General features: G+C 42.0%; 1 protein-coding gene across 4 annotated transcripts in view; it reads right to left on the reverse strand.

The window, feature by feature from the left end:
* Positions 1 to 20,655, reverse strand: part of FAT3 (FAT atypical cadherin 3) — a 662,573-nt gene that overhangs the window by 22,094 nt on the left and 619,824 nt on the right. For all 4 annotated transcript variants that reach the window (XM_032295797.1, XM_032295795.1, XM_032295796.1 and 1 more), the window contains 3 exons: positions 17,701 to 17,835; positions 15,764 to 15,921; positions 1,842 to 2,310 (listed from right to left, as the gene is read on the reverse strand). In XM_032295797.1, the coding sequence (XP_032151688.1) occupies positions 1,842 to 2,310; positions 15,764 to 15,921; positions 17,701 to 17,835 (762 nt within the window). The remainder of the gene's footprint in view (positions 1 to 1,841; positions 2,311 to 15,763; positions 15,922 to 17,700; positions 17,836 to 20,655) is intronic.

A 20,655-nucleotide genomic window follows, 5' to 3' on the forward strand; every position in this document is an offset into this window, starting at 1 on the left:
CACACTGAAAAGCAAGATTCCCTAGTCTCTTTTCCCTCATACAGTGATTATTATCATCATTTTAAAGATAATCCATGGTGGAAGCCCGCAGCTCTGCCAGCCAAAACAATGTCCTGCCATCGTTAAAAGTATGTTACAATTTGTGGCTGTGTACCCAGCATTTGACATGGAGTGGTGTTCTATTTCAACCCAATTTAATTATATGCTCCTTTTATATATTGTAGATGGCTCACACTAGCAGAATTGTTTTGCCTAGTGAAAAACTGGCCATGACTTGTCATAATGGGCTGGTTTATAGAACCACTGAAGTATAGTTACTGCCCATCATTTGGGAATTATGGCACCATAACAACCCTTTATTTACATATACTGCTGAGACAGTAAAAACAGCAAATAGATTTCTTAAATTGAGGCGACAGAAATTTCCCCCCAGGGTACTTGGCCCTCATTGTGGTAGTAACATATGCAAGTCTAAACAACTTTGGTGTCTGTATTTCCACAGTGCATCATTTCACGGACAGTTTATAACATTCTAATAAAATGGACTCTAAATTTGGAGTTGGATTTCAGGAACGTTAGATGGTAATGTGCACAGCAGAGTCTCTAAGTGATTTGTGAGGAAGGTTTAAATTTGCTAATCACACGACTGCTGAGTGACTCTGCAAAGGGGCTGAAGTGCAATCAGCGGCTGCGCTGCTGGGAGGTGGCAAGCCTTTGACCCGGAGCACACCTGACCTAGTTTACATCAACACAGATCCTGCATCTCCGTAGAGTCAGGGATTGTTTTATCTCTAGACTCCTAGGACTTAAATAATCTTGGCTTCTCCCTCAAACAAAAGAAACTCTTTATAAATTCTTTTCTGTTTGTGTTCCTACTCTCCTCTTTCTTCTATATGATGTACTTTGTGGGGGAAAAAATTAGTAAAGCATCACGTCTTGATTGCCTGCTTATCTTTCCTGAGATTTTGTGTAAATTCCTACTCCCTATTCTTGACTTTCTACTCGTTTGTAAAGCTGTAACTACACTTACTTTTGCAATGTGTGCATTAAAAATATGTTCCCAGATCTCCTATTCCTGGGGGACAACTTCTATTAAGCTTTAGCTTCTAGAAAGGTTGTATGTCTGTCTGGTCAGCAATTTCATGTGCGTGGGTATCATAACTGAGTGCTACTATCATTCTCCAGTGACATGCAGGTGGCTTACAAAGCCATATTTAGTTTTTGAGACTGAGTTTCACTCTTGTGGCCCAGGCTGGAGTGCAATGGCACGATCTCAGCTCAGGGCAACCTGCGCCTCCTGAGTTCAAGCGATTGTCCAGACTCAGCCTCCCGAGTAGCTGGGATTACAGGTGCCCGCCACCATGCCTGGCTAACTTAGTATTTTTAGTAGAGACAGGGTTTCTGTGTTGGTCAGGCTGGTCTTGAACTCCCGACCTAAGGTGATCCACCCGCCTCAGCCTCCCAAAGTACTGGGATTACAGGCATGAGCCACTGTGCCTGGCCAACGAAGGCATATTTAAAAGGGGGGTCCTATTCACTCAATCTCCCGAGGCTTGAAAGGCCAGGGGATGGACAGGGGAGTGGGCAGAGTTGATGGTATCTCTGGGCCCCTGTGCCACTGCACTGCACCACACCTTTGGGAAGCTGCAAACGATTGGCAAAACTGGACACTCCTGTAACTGTCCAGCATGAGACTTCCCTAAAGCAGATTAAGAAGCTTGGTGAGCAACTTGGGTGTGACTATTCCTCCCTAGCAGAGTCCTTGCATTGGGAGGGCAGGGATTGCCCTGAAGTTCATTCCTTCTCCCCTCAAACCCCCAGGCCGGTGCAGCCACACTCACCCCCGGATGGCAGGCCAGTACAGCTACCCCCGTGCTGGCACGGGCTGCGCTCGCAGGCGTCGGGGTAAAGCACGCAGCCCAGCTTCAGCTCGGTCAGGCCCACCACCTCCGCGAAGCTGCTGCGCTTGTTCTGCAGCGGCAGCTCGTTATTATTCAGTATCACTGAGTCCAAGCAGCCCTGAAAGCCGCTGAGCACCTGCGTGACCTGTGTGTCAGTCAGGCTGCGGATGTTATCTGCTTGCACCAGGGCGCCGAAGTAGATGCTACTCTCGGTGCTCAGCGTCTGGAAGTACAGGGGCGCCCTGCGCCGCTCCACGTAGCTGTCATCCAGGGACAGGCTTGTGAAATTGCGGTTGAGCTCCAGGAAGACCGAGTGCCAGCTCCCGTCATTGACGGCACGGCCTGAGATCCCCAAGATTCCGGGACCACTGCCGCAGTCCAGCTGGAACCACAGCTTGCCATCCACAATCTGCGCAAGGAAACAACAGTGCGACACTTTTCAATATGCAAGTGGCAATATGTTCCCTACACCCTTCTCCTGGCTGCCCAGGGCCTTCACAAGAAGGCTGGAAGGTGGACATGGCTTTTGCTTTATACAACTGTTATGGTTTGACTTTTAACCACTCTACCTCCCCCTTACCTGCCATGTAAATGCAAGGCTTACATTTCACAAATCTTGTGATTAGTAATATGGGTACGTCTTCATATTCCCACAATTATATTTAAGAATGTTTCTACTCTTTGTGTCTGTAGCCTTTAAAATTCCCAGCAATATCTGGTTTAGGGGTATGTTTATTCTCTGCACGCTTCTTAGTCCTTACCACCACAGGAATGATTTCTGTGAGCTTATTAGCATTTATTGAACATCTACTATATGCTAAGCAGTGTACTAAGTGTGAGGAGGCCATCTGAGCAAGTAGTTATCATCTCTGCCCGCATGTGGCTGACAGTCTAGTAGGGTAGATGGCCATTAAATAATCACACAAATCCACATGATTCTGAAATACATTTATGTGAGTGCTCCACAGGGGAGAGAAAGAAGCCTGGTAGAAATGAAAAGTTCCTAGCTCCCAGCTTTGTATATATTTAAGATTTAAAAGCTGCTCTATAGTAAACATTAGCATATTCTTAAAAGAGTCCTTTAGGATGATGCTCATGGTTTAGGTAAAGGTTTTCTCCCAAGGTGCTCAGGGCTTGGCCATTTGCTTAGAATATCTGGATCGTTTGTGACACCTGATCCTCCAGAAGGATCTTTTGTTCAACTGCCCACACTTTGTGAATGCTGCCAGCCCTGTTTTGGGGTGAGACACCAGAGACCAGCCTGCTGCTGTGAGTGCACTGTTGTAGCAAGGGAATCCACTGCCCCCAGGAGCCATCATACACAGGAAGAAAGCATGTGCTTCGGAGGATTCTTGCTGGCAGAGCGCTGCTGGGCAGGGACTGACCCTCCATGGAGCCCCAGCTTCAACTGCTGTGAAGAGAACAGGCCTTTGAATCCACTCTGTCGTTCTCGCTGTTCAATATTTCTCAGAAATGCAAGGCGGCTTTGGGATCCAGGGAATGAGCGCTGCACCCCTGCCTAGCCAACTGTAACAGCCAGAAATTGTGAAATGAAAGCTTCTTTTCTGGCCTATGTCTATGATCTAGCAAGAGGACCTTATGGAGGCCAGTGCCTGAGGCATTCAGGGAACACTGATCAGTTAGCATTCACAGTTGTGCATAGATAACAGACACTAGTCAGGAAAAAAAAAAAAAAAAGGAAAGGAAATGATAGGACGACACAGAGCTTCCAGGTCACAAACAGCCAAGGGGGTACAGAGAAAAAATGAATTCACAGAAATAGACTGAAGCAGTCCTTGTGAAACGTGTTTAACTCATAATAGACCTACTAGGGATTATTATAGCACCTCTCATTCTCACACGTGGTGTATTTCTCTATGCTTCAGTACAGACAACCGAATTCTTAGGGACTCTCATTTCTGCCTCTGTAGCTCCATGTTCTTCATCCTGCATAAAATGCCATAGGTCATGCCACATAAACCTGTGTATCTAGAAGTCAGGGGGCTTTGGGAAGCAGACAGAGCTGTGGGAATTTTGGAGTGCTGAGTTAGATTCAGGCTTTGTCATGTACCACCCAGATCACCTGGAGAGAATGGTCTGGCCCCTCTGGGTGTGGGTTTGGAGAGCAGAGAGAACGGCTATGGCTTATTGTACAAGGCTACTGTAGCCACTGCAGAGAACATACATATTCTGCTCTGTAATACAAATGTGCAAATATGAAAGGACAGAGGACAAGTGTTTATGTTCTTCTCAGAGATCTTTCATGTGTAATGTTTTTGTTGTTGTGTTTTTTAAGACGAAGTCTCGCTCTGTTGCCAGGCTGGAGTGCGGTGGCACGATCTGAGCTCCCTGCAACTTCCGACTCCCTGGTTCAAGGCATTCCCCGGCCTCAGCCTCCCGAGTAGTTGGAATTTATAGGCACGAGCCACCATGCCCAGCTAATTTTTTGTATTTTTAATAAAGATAGGGTTTCATCAGGGGGGCCAGGATGGTCTTGATTTATTGACCTCGTGATCCACCTACCTCAGCCTCCCAAAGTGCTGGGATTACAGGTGTGAGCCACTGCGCCCGGCCTTAGGTGTAATCTTACACTATCACTTTGTCATTTGTTTCGGTTCAGCAAAACTGAATAAGTATTGTAAATCATACCAGAATACTTGCTCCTTGGCAACTCCTGGACAATTTCCATATTTGTATTTCAATGTAAAGTAATTAATAAATCATCAAATAATGTGACTTTGGGGCATATCTTCTGGCACAGTCCACCTGCTAATTTTTTCTCTGGCTACAAAGTGGTGTCCTCAGTCTATTATGAAAAATTGGTGACAGTGCAATTTATCTGTTTTTGTAAAAAGATGTTCAATACACATATTTGGTTAATTCTCCTCTCTCACCCCCCACCTCCTACCTCTTTGAATAATCAACAAGTTACGTATTCACCAGGAAGAATAACAGGACTCTGATGTACTCAAATGTATGAGTTGTATCACTGAGGAACATAAAAATATACTAACGCAACATGATTAAGCTTGCTTTTTATTTTCTGTTGCAAAAATAACAGCAACATTGCTGAATGAAGGAAGCCAGATGCCTATGTGATTCTCACCATTTTACAAACAAAAATCATTTGGATTGTCAAAATTCCAGGAGGTTGAAATTACCAGCTTTGTTTATATGACAAGCTAGAATGCTGATGCCAAATGTTATCGTGTGAAAGGTTAATAATCTTTTGCTATTGCACAGGTATATTATGCCAGAGAGTGAAAACACTTTCTTTTCATGTCTATGTTATCTCACATCGGAAAGTATATTCTGATCATATTTAATTATTCTGTCTTCAGAATACGGTTCACCTAGTTTTAAGTGTCTTTAAGAGCATGAAGCTTTCTCGTATCAGAGGGGAAGCTATTTTAATAGAAATTGAGGTGTGCATGAAACTGTAAGAAAAGTCTATAGCAATGATACTGAAATGATTTGGTGAGGTTGGGGGTGTAGCTAGGTAATTCATTTAATGAAAAACAGAGTTACCCTAATGTTATAAAATATTTAGATTCCCAGGATCATTTGAAATCAGTGATGTGCTTTCCCCTGAATCTTTAGTAGTGTGGAGCTTGGGAGACAAGAAATCGGAGTTCTAAAAAGCCCTACTTTGGAGTTTCTAGGGCAGGAAACTCCGTGGCTCCCTGGCCACTGGGCTCCAGGGCACAGCGGGGCAGCCTAGCACTGGGCCTGAGCCTGCCTGACCAGCGGGAGCAGTAGAGGAGGGGGGTGAGGGGCACGTGTTCCCAGACAGGAGCAGAGGACAATGACAGGGAGGCACGCATCCAGATCAAGCTCGGAGTCCACGAGGGGGCTCATGCCGGCCTGCCCTCTCCCTGCGGGCCTCAGAGGTAGCCTCCCTGTGGTGCAGAGGTGATTTGTCTGCAGACCCGGGCCCAGCTAGAGATCCAAGATGGCCGATTAGATACAGCTCCAGTGCACAACACCCAGGAAGAGATTGAGAAATCCAGAGATCTATTAGCTCTAACCAAGGTACTAGGTGCATTTCAATGGGTCTGGTTCGATGATAAGCAAAGCCCAGTCAGAGCAGACCAAGGCAGGGAGGGGTGCTGCTTCACGGAGAAAGTGCATCTGATTGGTGAGTCGAAGGCTCCCCCTCTGGCACTCTGGTCCAGATACAGCGCTTCCCCCAAAGGCTCAGCAATACAGAGCACAGGGGCTCTTTGCCAGTAAAGCCCCGGGAATCACAAGTGTGGAGTTGAATAAGAGCCCGTGAACTGAGCTATCGCCCCATCTCCCCTCAGGGATGGAGAGGGAGATATAAGCAGGAGCAGCTGGGTGGGTCCCTACCCCATGACTGGAGACAGAGGAAGCTGAAGGGGAGTTGGCCAGGTGCGGCTGGGTGGGTCCCTACCCTCCCCCACAAATCCCAGAGGGCTGAAGCTGTGACTCTAGTGGATTGCGTTGTCAGTGCCACAGCCTGAGCTGAACCCTGAATGATCCAGCTCAGCGGAGGAAGGGCACAACCCACCACTAGAGGGGTGGGACTGGGCTACATGTTTTAACAAAAACACAGGAAGCCTACGTAGCAACGGGACGGCATTCTTGACAACCCAGCAGAGCCTACAGGTCAGCGGAGGAGGCGGGCCTCATCTCCCAGTATAAACAGTAAAAGACACAGGAAGCTCCCTAGTAACCTTAAGGAATCTCTAGAAACCCAGTAGTGCCTCCACAGGCAGACAAGCAACCTCATCAGGCAGCTCCCTGATACCACAGCCAGGTAAATCCACAAAGATGGGGGAAAAAAAAAAACAGTGCAAAAAAGATCAAGCCATCAAAGACCAGAACAGCTCTTCTCATTCAAGGGATCACAGCTCTTTAACAACACAGGATCACAACCTGACCGAGGAGTGTGACAAATTGACAGAAACAGGCTTTAGAAGGTGAATAATAACTTTTCTGAGCTAAAGGAACACGTTCTAACTCAATGCAAAGAAACCAAAAACCTTGAAAAAAGGTTAGAAGAAATGCTAACTAGAATAACCAGCTTAAAGAAGAACACAAGGGACTTGATGGAGTTGAAAAACACAGCACAACAACTACGTGAAACAAACAAGTTTTAATAGTCAAATCGATCAAGCAGAAGAAAGGATATCAGAGATTGAAGATCAACTCAATGAAATAAAAAGAGAAGGCAAGGCAAGAGAAAGAGTGAAAAGAAATGAACAAAGCCTCCAAGAATTATGGAATTATGTGAAAAGACCTACGCTTGGTGTACCTGAAGATGATGGAGAGAATGAATCCAAACAGGAAAACATGCTTAAGGATATTATCCAGGAGAACTTCCCAAGACTAGCAAGGCAGTCCAAATTTCAAATTCAGGAAATACAGAGAACTCCACAAAGATATTCCACAAGAAGAGCAACCCCAAGGCACATAATCGTCAGATTCACCAGGGTTGAAATGAAGGAAAAAATGCTAAGGGCAGCCAGAGAGACAGGTCAGATCACCCACAGAGGGAAGCCAATCAGACTCACAGCAGATCTCTCTGGAAAAACCCTACAAGCCAAAAGAGAGTGGGGGCCACTATTCAACATTCTTAAAAGAATTTTCAACCCTGAATCTCATCTCCAGCCAAACTAAGCTTCGTAAGTGAAGGAGAAATAAAATCCTTTACGGACAATCAATTACTGAGATTTTGTCACTATTAGGCCTTCCCTACAAAAGCTCCTGAAAGAAACACTAAGCACAGAAACGAACAAGTACCAGTCACTGCAAAAAAAACCAAACCAGCTGGAAAGACCGAAAATGAGTCAACTAATGAGAAAGAAAACCAGCCAGTAACAAAATGGCAGGATCAAATTCACATATAACAATATTAACATTGGGGTGTTTAGGCCATTTACATTCAATCAAAAGACAGACTGGCAAACTGGATAAAAAGTCAGAACCAATCGGTGTGCTGTATTCTAGAAACCCATCTCACATGCAAAGACGCACATAGGCTCAAAAGAAAGGGATGAAAGAATATTTACCAAGCAAATGGAGAACAAAAAAAAAAGCAGGAGTTGCAAGCCTAGTCTCTGATAAAATGGACTGCCAACCAAGAAAGATCAAAAGAAACAAATAAGAACATTACATAATGGTAAAAGGATCAATCCAACAGGAAGAGCTAACTATCCTAAATATATATGCCCTCAACATAGGAGCACCCAGATACATAAAGCAAGTTCTTAATGACCTAAAATGAGATTTAGACTCCCACACAATAATAGTGGGAGACTTTAACATTCCACTGTCAATATTAGATCAATGAGACAGAAAATTAAAAAGGATATCCAGGACTTCAATGCAGAGCTGGACCAGGCAGACCTAATAGACATCTACAGAACACTCCACCCCAAATCCACGGAATATACATTTTTCTCCGCACCACACTGCACTTACTCTAAAATTAAACACATCATTGGAAGCAGATCACTTCACAGCAAATGCCAAAGAACAGCAATCATAACAGTCTATCAGACCACAGTGCAATCAGACAGGAGCTCAGGACCAAGAAACCCTCAAATCCGCACAACCACTTGGAAACTGAACAACTTGCTTTTGAGTGTTGACTGGATAAACAACGAAATGAAGGCAGAAATTAAGATGTTCTTTGAAACCGACCAGAATGAAAACACAACTTACCAGAATCTCTGGGACACATTTAAAGCTGTGTTGAAAGGGAAATTTATAGCAATAAATGCCCACCAGAGAAAAAAAGATCTAAAATCGACACCCTATCATCAAAATTGAAAGAGCTGGAGGAGCAAGATCAAAAAAACTGAAAAGCTAGCAGAAGACATGAAACAACTAGGATCAGAGCAGAAATGAAGGAGATAGAGACACAAAAAAACCTTAAAAAAAATCAATCCAGGAGTTAGTTTTTTGAAAACATCAACAAAATAGACTGCTAGCCAGATTAGTAAAAAAGAAAAGGGACAAGAATTAAATAGATGTAATAAAAAAACGATAAAGGGGGTATTACCACTGATCCCACAGAAATATAAACTACCATCAGAGATGACTACAAACAGCTGTACTCACATAAACCAGTAAGAAATGGATAAATTCCTAGACATTTGTACTCTACCAAAACTAAACCAAGAGGAAGTTGAAACCCTGAATAGATCAATAACAAGGGCTGAAGTAGAGGCAGCAATCAATAGCCTACCAATCAAAAAAAAAAAAAAAAAAAAAAAACCCAAAACACTCTAGGTCCAGATAGGTTCACAGCCAAATTCTACCAGATGTACAAACTCACTTTATGAGACCAACATCATCCTGATACCAAAACCAGGCAGAGACTCAACTAAAAAAACTTCAGACCAATATCCATGATGAACGTAGATGTAAAAATTTTCAATAAAATACTGGCAAATAGAGTGCAACAGCACATCAAGAAGCTTATCCATCATGACCAAGTAGGCTTCATCCCCGGGATGCAAGGCTGGTTCAACATAGGCAAATCCAGAAATGTAATCCATTACATAAACGGAACCAAAGACAAAAGCCACGTGATTATCTCAATAGATGCAGAGAAGGCCTTCAACAAAATTAAACAGCCCTTCATGCTAAAAACTCTAAAACTAGGTATTGACGGAACATAGCATAAAATGGTAAAAGCTATATATGACAAACCTACAGCCAATATCATACTGAAAGGGCAAAAGCTGGAAGAATTACCTTTGAAATCAGGCACTAGACAAGGATATGCCCTCTCTCACCACTCCTATTCAACATAGTATTGGAAGCTCTGGCCAGAGCAATCAGACAAGAAAAAGAAAGGGTATTCGATTAGGAAAGGAGGAAGTCAAACTGTCTCTATTTGCAGATGACATGATTGTGTATCTAGAAGACCCCATCGTTTCAGCCCAAAATCTTCTCAAACTGATAAGCAGCTTCAGCAAAGTCTCAGAATACAAAATCAATGTGCAGAAATCACAAGCATTCCTATATACCAATAATGGACAGAGAGCCAAATCAAGAGCAAACTCCCATTCACAATTGCTACAAAGAGAATAAAATACCTAGGAATACAACTAACAAAGAATGTAAAGGACCTCTTCAAGGAGAACTACAAATCACTGCTCGACGAAATGAGAGGACACAAACAGATGGAGAAACATTCCATGCTCATGTTTAGGAAGAATGAGTATCGTGAAAATGGCCATACTGCCCAAAGTGATCTACAGATTCAACCCTATCCTCATCAAGCTACCAGTGACGGTCTTCACAGAACTGGAAAAAAACACTTTATGTGGAATCACAAAAGACACTGCATAGCCAAGATGATTCTAAGCAAAAAGGACAAAGCTGGAGGCATCACACTGCTGGATTTCAAACTATACTCCAAGACTACAGTAATCAAAACAGCATCGTACTGATACCAAAAAAGAGACATAGATCAATGGAATAGAACAGAGACCCTAGAAGAAACACCACACATCTACACCATCTGATCTTTGACAAACAGGGCAAAAACAAGCAATGGGGAAAGGACTCCATGTTTAATAAATGGTGTTGGGAAAACTGGCTAGCAATGTGCAGAAAACAAACTGGACCCCTACCTGTCACCTTACACTAAAATTAACTCCAGATGGATCAAAGATTTAAACATAAAACCTAACACCATAAAAACACTGGAAGAAAACTTAGGCAAAACCATCCAGGACATAGGCATAGGCAAGGACTTCATGAATAAAACAGCAAAAGCAATAGCAATAAAAGCCAAGATAAGACAAAATGGGATCTAATTAAACTCCAGAGCTTCTGTACAGCAAAAGAAACCATTAGAGCGAATCAGCAACCAACAGAATGGGCAAAAATTTTTGCAGTTTACCCATCTGACAAAGGGCTGATACCCAAAATCTACAAAGAACTAAAACAGATATACAGGAAAACAAACAAATCCATTTCAAAAGTGGGCAAAGGATATGAGCAGACACTTTTCAAAAAACACATATGAACATATGAAAAAATGCTCATCGTCACTGGTCATTAGAGAAATGCAAATCAAAACCACACTGAGATATCATCTCACGTCAGTTAGAATGGCCATCATTGAAAAATCTGGAGTCAACAGATGCTGGAGAGGATGTGGAGAAATAGGAACACTTTTACAGTGTTGGTGGGAGTGTAAATTAGTTCAACCATTGTGGAAGACAGTGTGGCGATTTCTCAAGGATCCATAAAAAAAATTCCATTTGACCCAGCAATCCCATTACTGGATATATATCGAAAGGATTAGAAATCATTCTACTATAAAGACACATGCACGCATATGTTCACTGCAGCCCTGTATACAATAGCAAAGACCTGGAACCAACCCAAACGACCATTGATAGACTGGACAAAGAAAATGTGGCACATATACACCATGGAATACTATGCAGCCATAAAAAAATGATGAGTTCGTGTCCTTTGCAGGGACTTGGGTGAATCTGGAAAACATCATTCTCAGCAAAGTGACGCGAGAACAAAGACAAACACCGTGTGTGCTCACTCATATGTGGGTGTTGAACAACGAGAACACGTGGACTCAGGGAGGGGAGCACCACATCCTGGGGGCTGTTGGGTGGGGTAGGGGAGAGACAGCGGGGGGGGAGTGATAACATGGGGAGAAATGCCAGATATAGTATGCACCTAAAGTAAAATAAATAAGTAAAAATTTTCTTTCAAAATAAAAGTCCTAATTTTACAGGAAAGTAAGATTTTGAGTAAAAACTAAATTTTGGCATGAAGTCTTACTGCTTCAGATCCTTGGTGTGTGGCTATAGCAAATGCATCATAATCATGTACCTTGTCAGAGGATTATTTAGTATTCTTCGAAAACGGGATGTTTTAAGAACTTTTTTTTCTTCCCCTGTCTAGCATGTGCCTGTAGTCCTAGCTACTTGGGAGGCTGAGGCAGGAGGATTAAGTGATCATTTTGAGACCAACCTGGTAAGATGGTGAGCTCTCATCTCAAAAAACAAAAAAATCCACACAGAAACAAATACAAAATCTATTTTAAGGCTTCCATCAATAGCTATTTGGTTCATACACTAAGTGTTTTAAATGAGTAAATGAGTGCATAATCATCCCAGCCCTCTGAATTTCTTCTTTCGATAAACTCCTTTAGTTTATCAAAAGATAACTAACTACCAACCTCCTTGCTTCTGTCACAGGCCCAGACCCAAAATCATATTGACGGGCTGTCACTTTGAGCAAGTCACGGAATTTTCTCTGAGCCTCACTTTCCTCACAGGCAAAAAAAAGACAGTCATACATACATGAAAGGGGAATGAGAGTCGAAATTATATGTATGTTAAAGTACTTTGTAAACTCCTAGGTATTTTATTATTACTAGAAAATGTAATTATTAAGGTTAACTTACTTTTTGGTGACAGATCATTGATATTAAACAGATCATTGAAACTCTCAAATCTTGTAGGGAAGCTTCCTTGTTACTCTTGATCTGTATTGAAAAGATCTGGCCATGCCAAGTGAGCTATTTGACAAACCAAATGAACTTTCCCCATCTTCCTTTCAGTTTAGGGGTCTGAAGCTAGCCATGTCTGAGAATCATCAGGATGTAGCAATGAATCTTTTATAACTTCCCCTCAAAATGAAACATGAGATGCATCTATATTAACAATCATATTCTCCTGTGCGTTTGCCATAATACTGTAGCTGAAAGACTGACACAGAGATAAAGTATTCTCCTAGTGATTTCTCCTTACATCTCTTCTGGTGATTTGGCATGTTCTTTCCTCTTTCTAAAAAATCTTTTCTAGATCTCCCTTTGAGGAAGAATGCCATGTTTCTTTTCTAGGTGTGAGGAGAGTCATACAGCCTATCTGACCATTTTCATTGTTGCTTTGGCTGCCAGGAAACTCAGTTATGGTTTGGGCTCTGCTGAAGTAGTTCCCCTTGGTCTAGATTTTCCAATAATGATATTCTACTCTACTGAACTTCATTGGTTGGCTCTTAACCTTGTATTTTTACCTTAATGGTAATTTTATTGCATTTGGATGCTTATGGTAAGCATTGAATTTCTTTTGGAAGAAGATATGATATCAATGGTCAACAGAAGAATGAATGCCTTTTATTGTTGCCGAGAGACAGTGATATTCTTTGTGAGCATTTTTACTTCTTGAAGTCTCTCCATAATTCTTTATTGCCTGTAAGGGGCGCCATTCACCCCACTGAGTATCTTAAGTACTTCTTAAAGAATGCGTGCTGACCAGAAAAATAGAAATAACCAAGAGGTGCAATTTAAACAAAACATTTCAGCTTAGTGGTTGAACCAAAGTGCAAGGCGCACATACTGTACCTAAAGCCAAGGAAATTAAATCTTGCATGAGGCTGAAAATGTTAAGCAAACAGATTCAAATCCCCTTAGTGGATATTCCTGGTGACTGTCGGAGAACAACTGCAATAGTTTAGTACAGCTGTGTCCTGCTTTGGGCAAACCCAACATATGAAAAGCAAACTTACAGAACAGACAGATTGGGAGTGATTATTCACGTCACAAAGGGATTAATGGAGGGTTCCTTCAAATAGCATCCATCTCTACTTTATTAGAATTCCATTTACAGAGATTCAATTTACACAACTTTCGGAAACATGCTTGTTTCATGAAATGCAATATACCTTAGGAGCTGGAGCTGTCTAAAAGGCTCAATTATTCTTCTTTCCTATCCTGAGGGATCTGCACATCCTAGACTTCTGCCAGTGAAGTGTCACATTACAAGCTCCATTGTAGGATCAAACCATTCAGGGTCAATATTTTGGTTCTATCTAAAATTTAATGCTCTATAAGAGATTTACTAATAGAAACTATTTTCAATCACCAGCCCTGTTAGAGCATGGAGGAGGAGAGAGAAAGGTCAGTAAGGCCCAAGCAGAGCCCTAAGAGCTGGTAGCTCTGGATGCTCAGAGCGCTTTCCCAGCAATTATACAAAACCCCAACTCTCAACGCCATTTAGAAAATGATCTACTGACCCAAAGCAGCTTGCTTCCGGGGCCAGGAGAAATAAAGGCAGGACTTAGGTTTTCGAGTTTTTCTTCTTTCACCTTGAATCTCTGATTTGAATGCATCATTCTCTAAAACTGTGCATCCGAAGTACTTTCCTTATTTTCTTTTAAACACATTGCTTTCCTTTCCAGATCTGAAATTATGCTGTGTTGAATGAATAAGGATAGTGTGAGACTGCTTACAAAAGCAACCAACTTTTAAACTTTGACTTCGTGCTCACTCAACTATGGCCACCAAGTAATATCTGGCAATACCAGATGTGGGTAAATAAAAGCCTATGTGAGCACTAAGAGAAGCCCACTGGCATTTAATATTCTTTCTCTCCTTCCTCATCTGCCTTTAGGATTAAAGCCTGGGCCACCTAATCAACCTGGAGCTGGCATATCAAACAATGAAAGGCCAAAAGCTGGAAAGGTCTACCATGTACCCTTCAAACCCGAACCTTGGGAAGAAAACGATTTCTAGCCATTTCCATGTGAAAAAGGCATTTTTCACGGGATGAACTCCAAATGTTTCTGAAGAGCATTTATGATGGGCTGACATAGCAGCCTGGTGAGAATAGCATGAGATGAAACACGTCACCTTCCTTCTCCTGCTTTCTTTCCTCCATACTAGAAGGCTGAATCTGGGCTACAGATGCCCAGAATGTGATTTTTAATAAAATGAGTTATAGGACCAAGAGGGAGAGTGAGGGATAGTATGGACATTAACAGCATGGAGTGAGAGAGACTAGACTGTGGGATTCAGGCCTCACCACATATTAGATGTGCAGCTTTGGATAAGTAACTTAACCTCTCTGAACCACTGTCCTCTTCCCGATCAAATGGGGATAACATACAACAAACTTTTCACATTAGCTGTATAACAAAAATAAATGATGCTCAAAAATCTGTTATTATTCTGTTTCTTTGTTTTGTTTTACTTTGGAGATGGAGTCTTACTCTGTCACCCAGATTACTGTGCAGTGGTATGATCTCAGCTCACTGCAACCTTAACCTTCCAAGTTCAAGTGATTCTCATGCCTCAGCCTCTCAAGTAGCTAGGATTGTAAGTGCCCACCACCACACCTGGCTCATTTTTGTATTTTTAGTAGAGACAGCATTTCGCCATGTTGGCCAGGCTGGTCTCAAACTCCTGACTTCATGTGATTCACCTGCCTCAGCTTCCCAAAGTGTTGACATTACAGGTGTGAGCCACCGTGCCTGGTCCATTACCATTATTGTTTTCATAAAGGCACCAGAATCCTTGAGCTGAATATAAATGTCAGACTTGCTCTAGAAGTAATCTGGCTGTTTTAGGAGGGTTTCTGAGGCTAGGAAATGATTGAAAAATTAGGCTACTTAGGTCATGATAGGACATATGAAATCTTCTATACCCCATGCTTCCAATTTCCTCCCTGAGCAAGAACAGAAGTTGCCTTCAAAAGTCAGTGGGGATAGACCCATGTGGTAGAAAAGGATATGGCCAATCCTCTTAAAGGACCACCCCTGTTGTGGAATTGATTAGGAGACACATCCTAATGAACTGTTGAGTGATTACAGCTCAAAGGAAGCCAGCCCTTGAACCCTCTCTCAAGAGAGATGCCCCATGTACCAAGAGCCAATTTTGAAGCTGAATGTTCAAAAGGAAATGGGATGCTGGCTTCTTTCCCAGTTCTGCCGCTGCTCCCCTTTGCCCAGAAGTCTGCTTCTGGTCTTCTGAACTTAAAAGACAAAATGATTTCAGCCGTTCCCCAATCCAAGAGCCAAAACACTAACATGAGAACTGACTGCAGGAAAAGATAACGCATTTTAATTACCTTCAGAATTATGCAGGGATTTGCTCTGGTGTACATTATAATCCCATTGCTTTGCAGGGTTCGAAGACGCAGAGCTAGTTTAAAATCTTCGTCTTTGCTATTTTCAGAAAGCCGATATTTGATGTAACTGTTTCCAGCAAAGCTGAGAGAAGTGTGCCCTGAAAAGACCATTATGAGAAGACATACACATTTTTAACATCCAGAAAGGAGCATATACATGAAATCACCCAACAACCACCAAGCAAGATGATTAAAGACCATGCATGAGAAGTTAGTGAAGGCAGTGAGAAAAAATCATTTTTGATTAAAAACTGGTTCTCCATTTCACATCAAACTCTAATTTCAAAGAGAAATAACTATTAACCAGTCAACCACCAAAATCACCTTACTTGTCTCATGCCAAGGGCCACTTCATAAATTTCACAACTTGGATTTCTTTTAATGTTACTAAATTTCCTACTCCCACTTTCTAAAATGAGCATTATTAAAAGACATCCCTTCATGCCTTCCCCAACCCCCAATCATTCAGACATTAAAGAACTTTCAGCTCCATGAAACAAAACCATTTTCAAGAGATACCCATGTTCCCCAAGTGTCCTAATGCCTAATGACTAATTTATGTCATTTGCACTAATGTTGCAAAAAGGTAACTGATACAAAGGAAATCCGTGGAGTTACAATTTCACTTTTTGACTACTAATTTTGAGGCTCCTTTTGAATGTAGTCCAAATCAATTGCTCAATTCTAAGATCACTCCTTTCAAATTGCCTACGACTTTGTTTTAACAGGCAAAGTAATGGCTGAAGAGGCTGCCTTGTTGGGGTGAAAGGTGGAATGTGCGGAAATCTACCAAATGAACAATAATTATAGACAATCAGAAGTTTTCTAGATAGAAAGGAGAAAAGTCAGCAGGAAGTGACTCCAGAAGTTAGAAAATTTGGCTTTATGATCTCCCAACACATCCACCTGCTGTGTACACAGTGCATATGTTGAAACAGAGGCAGCGTATTTTTCTTATAATTCTAAGCCTTAGATGACTTAGGGAAGCATCCAGGTGGTCACTTTACTTAATTGCAGCTGCATTCTTGAAATCAGCTATGAAGGAGCTTTGGCTTCCACTTTTAAGAACAGAGCTTCTCTTTGCAAAGGCTGAATTTCTAGAACTCAGTGCCTTGTACATACTAGGCATAGTTATTTTTTTATTCCAACTATTTATTAGATTCCAAAGTTGTTATTAAGGTGCCTATATTTTAAAGAGGCCTGAAGAGGATTCTATTGGTACCCAAAATGAAGAATAGTCTTCTGTGAGGAAACAATTGGCAGAGAATATATGAATCAAATGAAGTATAGACATTGAGTAAAGATCAGAAACGGGACCATTTGGATCAAAATAACACAAATACTGACTTTTTTTCTTTAAGATGCAGAGGTGAGCACCTCTCCTTCTGAAACATGAAGTTAGTTACACATTTCCAGTAGGGAGTCCGCTTACTTGGTTCACCAGATGGGGCAGACTCTAAGGAAGGTCAACAGGATTGGGTCAGCACTGCCTTCTGTGGATCTTGGTTGTGCGACTGGATTTGTGCAGCACCCTGAGCATCAAAGGCCATGCCACAGATAATCCAATGCCTCTGCCCAACCTTTTATTTTCCCTTATTTCATACCCTTAACAGTCATGAGATGTGATAAAAAAACACATGTTGTAGTCTCTCCATTATGTAAGAAGCTCACAGTCTTTATGTGTTCCCTTAGCACAAGCCACAGCTGTGATAAACCCTAAGTAAATGTGAGTGTGAATGTTAGTTGGGGTATATTCTAAAGGAAAATGTTGCATGCATAAAACATTTTCTGGGAGGACTTCGATGGTGTAATTTACTCAAGAGCAAGTGTTTCAGGAATATGAAATTGGACTCTCATCATTCCACTCCACTCTGCACCTGAGCACTCTCCGAGCTTCCCTGGTGGACACTGGCAAAGGAACGGTCTCCTGCTGGCTTCATAACCGACACATTGCATGTCCCCTGGACATGGCTTCTCCATACAAGGATCGTTGGACCCCGGGCACAGTCCACCTGTAACAAAGAGGGGATATGCATGATCAATACACAGAGATTCACCATGCACTCCAGAGAACACAGAAAAGGTTCAAAGGTAGTGCACAAATGATTCAAGAGCTGGGCTATCTGGGCTCTGAGCTGATTTACAAAGACGCTACTTAGAAGTAGGAGCACCTGAAGGGCTTCATCTGGTGTCAGTGTCCATCAACATCCCTACATCTGCCAAATTTTGCTGCCAGGCCAGTGCAGATTAGATACAAAGAGTAAAGCGCATTCCTCCTTTAGGCTATGTTAAGTTACACCTGGACCAACTTCAGCTGAAGAAAGATCACAATGCAAGGGCTGACAGTATTTATTGGAATGGGGTTTCCACAGATTTGAGGCTATTTAAATGTATCACTTGAGTTTAGATTTCTTCTGCATCCCCTCCTGCCCTGAAGAACTTGAGGGTTGATTTCAGAGGGGAAAAAGAAATTTCTAAAGAAAAGTATGACTAATTTTAAGTTGTAGAAACACAACTCACATTGTTTCCTAAAACCTTCTACTCCATGCTATGCTATTGATTAGCTGTAAATGTGCCCTACCAGCTATCAAGAAATAGCAAAGTTATCTTTAGCAAGGAAGGCTTCCTTTCTACCTGTTCGATGTTCACAGCACAGTAAGATGAAAGGTTAATCCCTCAGAAGGGAAATCCTGGTAAACAGAGTAACTCAATAAGATGGAATTCAGGACTCAAGTGAGTTATTTTACAACTGTGCAAATAGGAGCCCACTAAAGGAAGCACATTTTCCAAAAGTCCTAAGTATTTCGCATGTAATTAGGCCACTTTTAACCTGGTAAGAGATTAGGTGGTAAAAGGATTATAAAAGAAGACACAAATTAAAAATAACCCACAATTGAAATAATTATTTCCTAAAGGGGTTAGGCATAGACTAAAAAGGTGTCCTTTCCCCGTGAACTGAGAACGCACGGCACACCAGCAGCTCATTCCTCAGCCCGATTGTGATCACACTCCTTTTAATCCTATGTCTTTCCTCATCATGAAGCATATTGTCCCGGCCAGGCATGTAGTTCATGCCTATAACCCCCGTACTTCGGGGGGCCAAGGTTGGAAAATCACTTAAGGCCAGAAATTTGAGGTTACAGTGAGCTATGACTATGCCACTGTATACTAGCCTGGGCAACAGAACAAGACCCTGTCTCAAAAGTAAAAAAAAAAAAAAAAAAAAAGCATATTGTCCCAAGGTACAGTCATTTCTTTGTGCAGAAGAAAGCAGGAATTTAACGCAAACTACTTACAAACATTTTAAAAACTGTAATCCTTGACAGGAGCAATATAAGTAGCACCAGCAAACTCAGAATTCATAAATCCCATTTTCCACTGGTTTACAGCTCAGTCATAAAAGACACTCTTGGCACTGATCCAGCTTACAAAGTCTTAAAAGATGAAGGCGTTTTTAACTGAAAATTTGGAAAGAGCTCTACCAATGGTTCTATAAGGCCTAAGTGCCCTGAAATACATCTTGCTATTTTCCTCCCTAACCAAATCTGTAATCCTGCCATGTATTCATCAATATTCATGGAACTTAAAACAGCTGTGTGACCATCTCATGATATATTTCAAGAAGCTTTTGATAACTAGTTTTTAAATAACTTTTGGTGCATTCATTCAGCAAAGAATTGTGTGGGGCCAAAGAGGTATTAGGCCTGGGCACATAAAGATGAAAAGAAATGATGCCTCCTTTCTCTCCCCTCAGGAAACAACATGACAACACATGATGATAATATAATAACCGCTATGGCAGGTATGTGAGCACAATGAAGGGACCAGAGGAGGAACAATTCTGTGTCCTGGGAGACCCTCAGAAGTCTTCTCAAAGGAAGGGAATATTTTAACTCGGGCATGAAGGATAAGATCCTTTGAGTAACAAAGGAATGAACTAACCAGTTGGTAGGGTAACCTCAAGCCTGCCTTAATGTTTATTCATAAATAAGTTCACAACCCTACCAGCTGACTCTGCTGTTTCCATGTGTGATTTCATCTCAGTAACTGAGAGCCTGCACACGTCTAGCTTGCTCCTAAATGTTGACTAGTAGCCTATGCTTAAAATGCAAACCGAGCCCAATGCTAACCTCAGCCACGTGGAGGTGGCAATGTGCATATATGAATCACAACATGCATCCCATCAAAGAGATGTAACTTCTGGGTTACTTGGGCATTACCTTTCAAGTACACATGGAAACAGGAGCTTATGTATTTAAGAAATTTGTTACTTTTTATTCCATGAACATGCCTTTTCCCCTTCTATTGCAGCCAGTCTAAGGATACCCATCCTCTCTATAAGCATCTGTGTTTCTGAGATACAGCTACAGCTATTGCATTCATAGTCTGCTCTGCTCTAGTGTAATGGCTGCATTGCAAAGAAACCTTGAATCATTGAAAAATCCAGTTTAAAAGCCACTGTTCCAAAGAGGGGAAAAAAGGGCCAGATAATTTGAGATGCACGATAGCAAAGTTATTTATTCCTGTAGGAGTAATGGTAACATTAAAAAAAAAAAAAAACAGCTATAAGCGAATACAATAAAAATTAAACTCTATTTCAGAACAAACCTAGCATCTGGGTACTTCTACATTTTATTCATATGTTTTAGCCTTTTCTTTTACCATCAGTCCTGTCCTGGAAATTACCACAATGATGGCAGCGATGGCCTGTCTGGAACAGCCACTGTGAAGACACCAGCCGCAGCAGGAGAGGCGTGGCCGGGGCTGCATGCTCCACGGGGCTGGAGAGAGCTGGGAACAGGTGAGAGCCCCTCCCCCCCGCCCCCTACCCC

Source organism: Sapajus apella, unplaced genomic scaffold (genome assembly GCF_009761245.1).
Source record: "Sapajus apella isolate SASKATOON/1434 unplaced genomic scaffold, GSC_monkey_1.0 scaffold34, whole genome shotgun sequence".
NCBI classification, from domain to species: domain Eukaryota; kingdom Metazoa; phylum Chordata; class Mammalia; order Primates; family Cebidae; genus Sapajus; species Sapajus apella.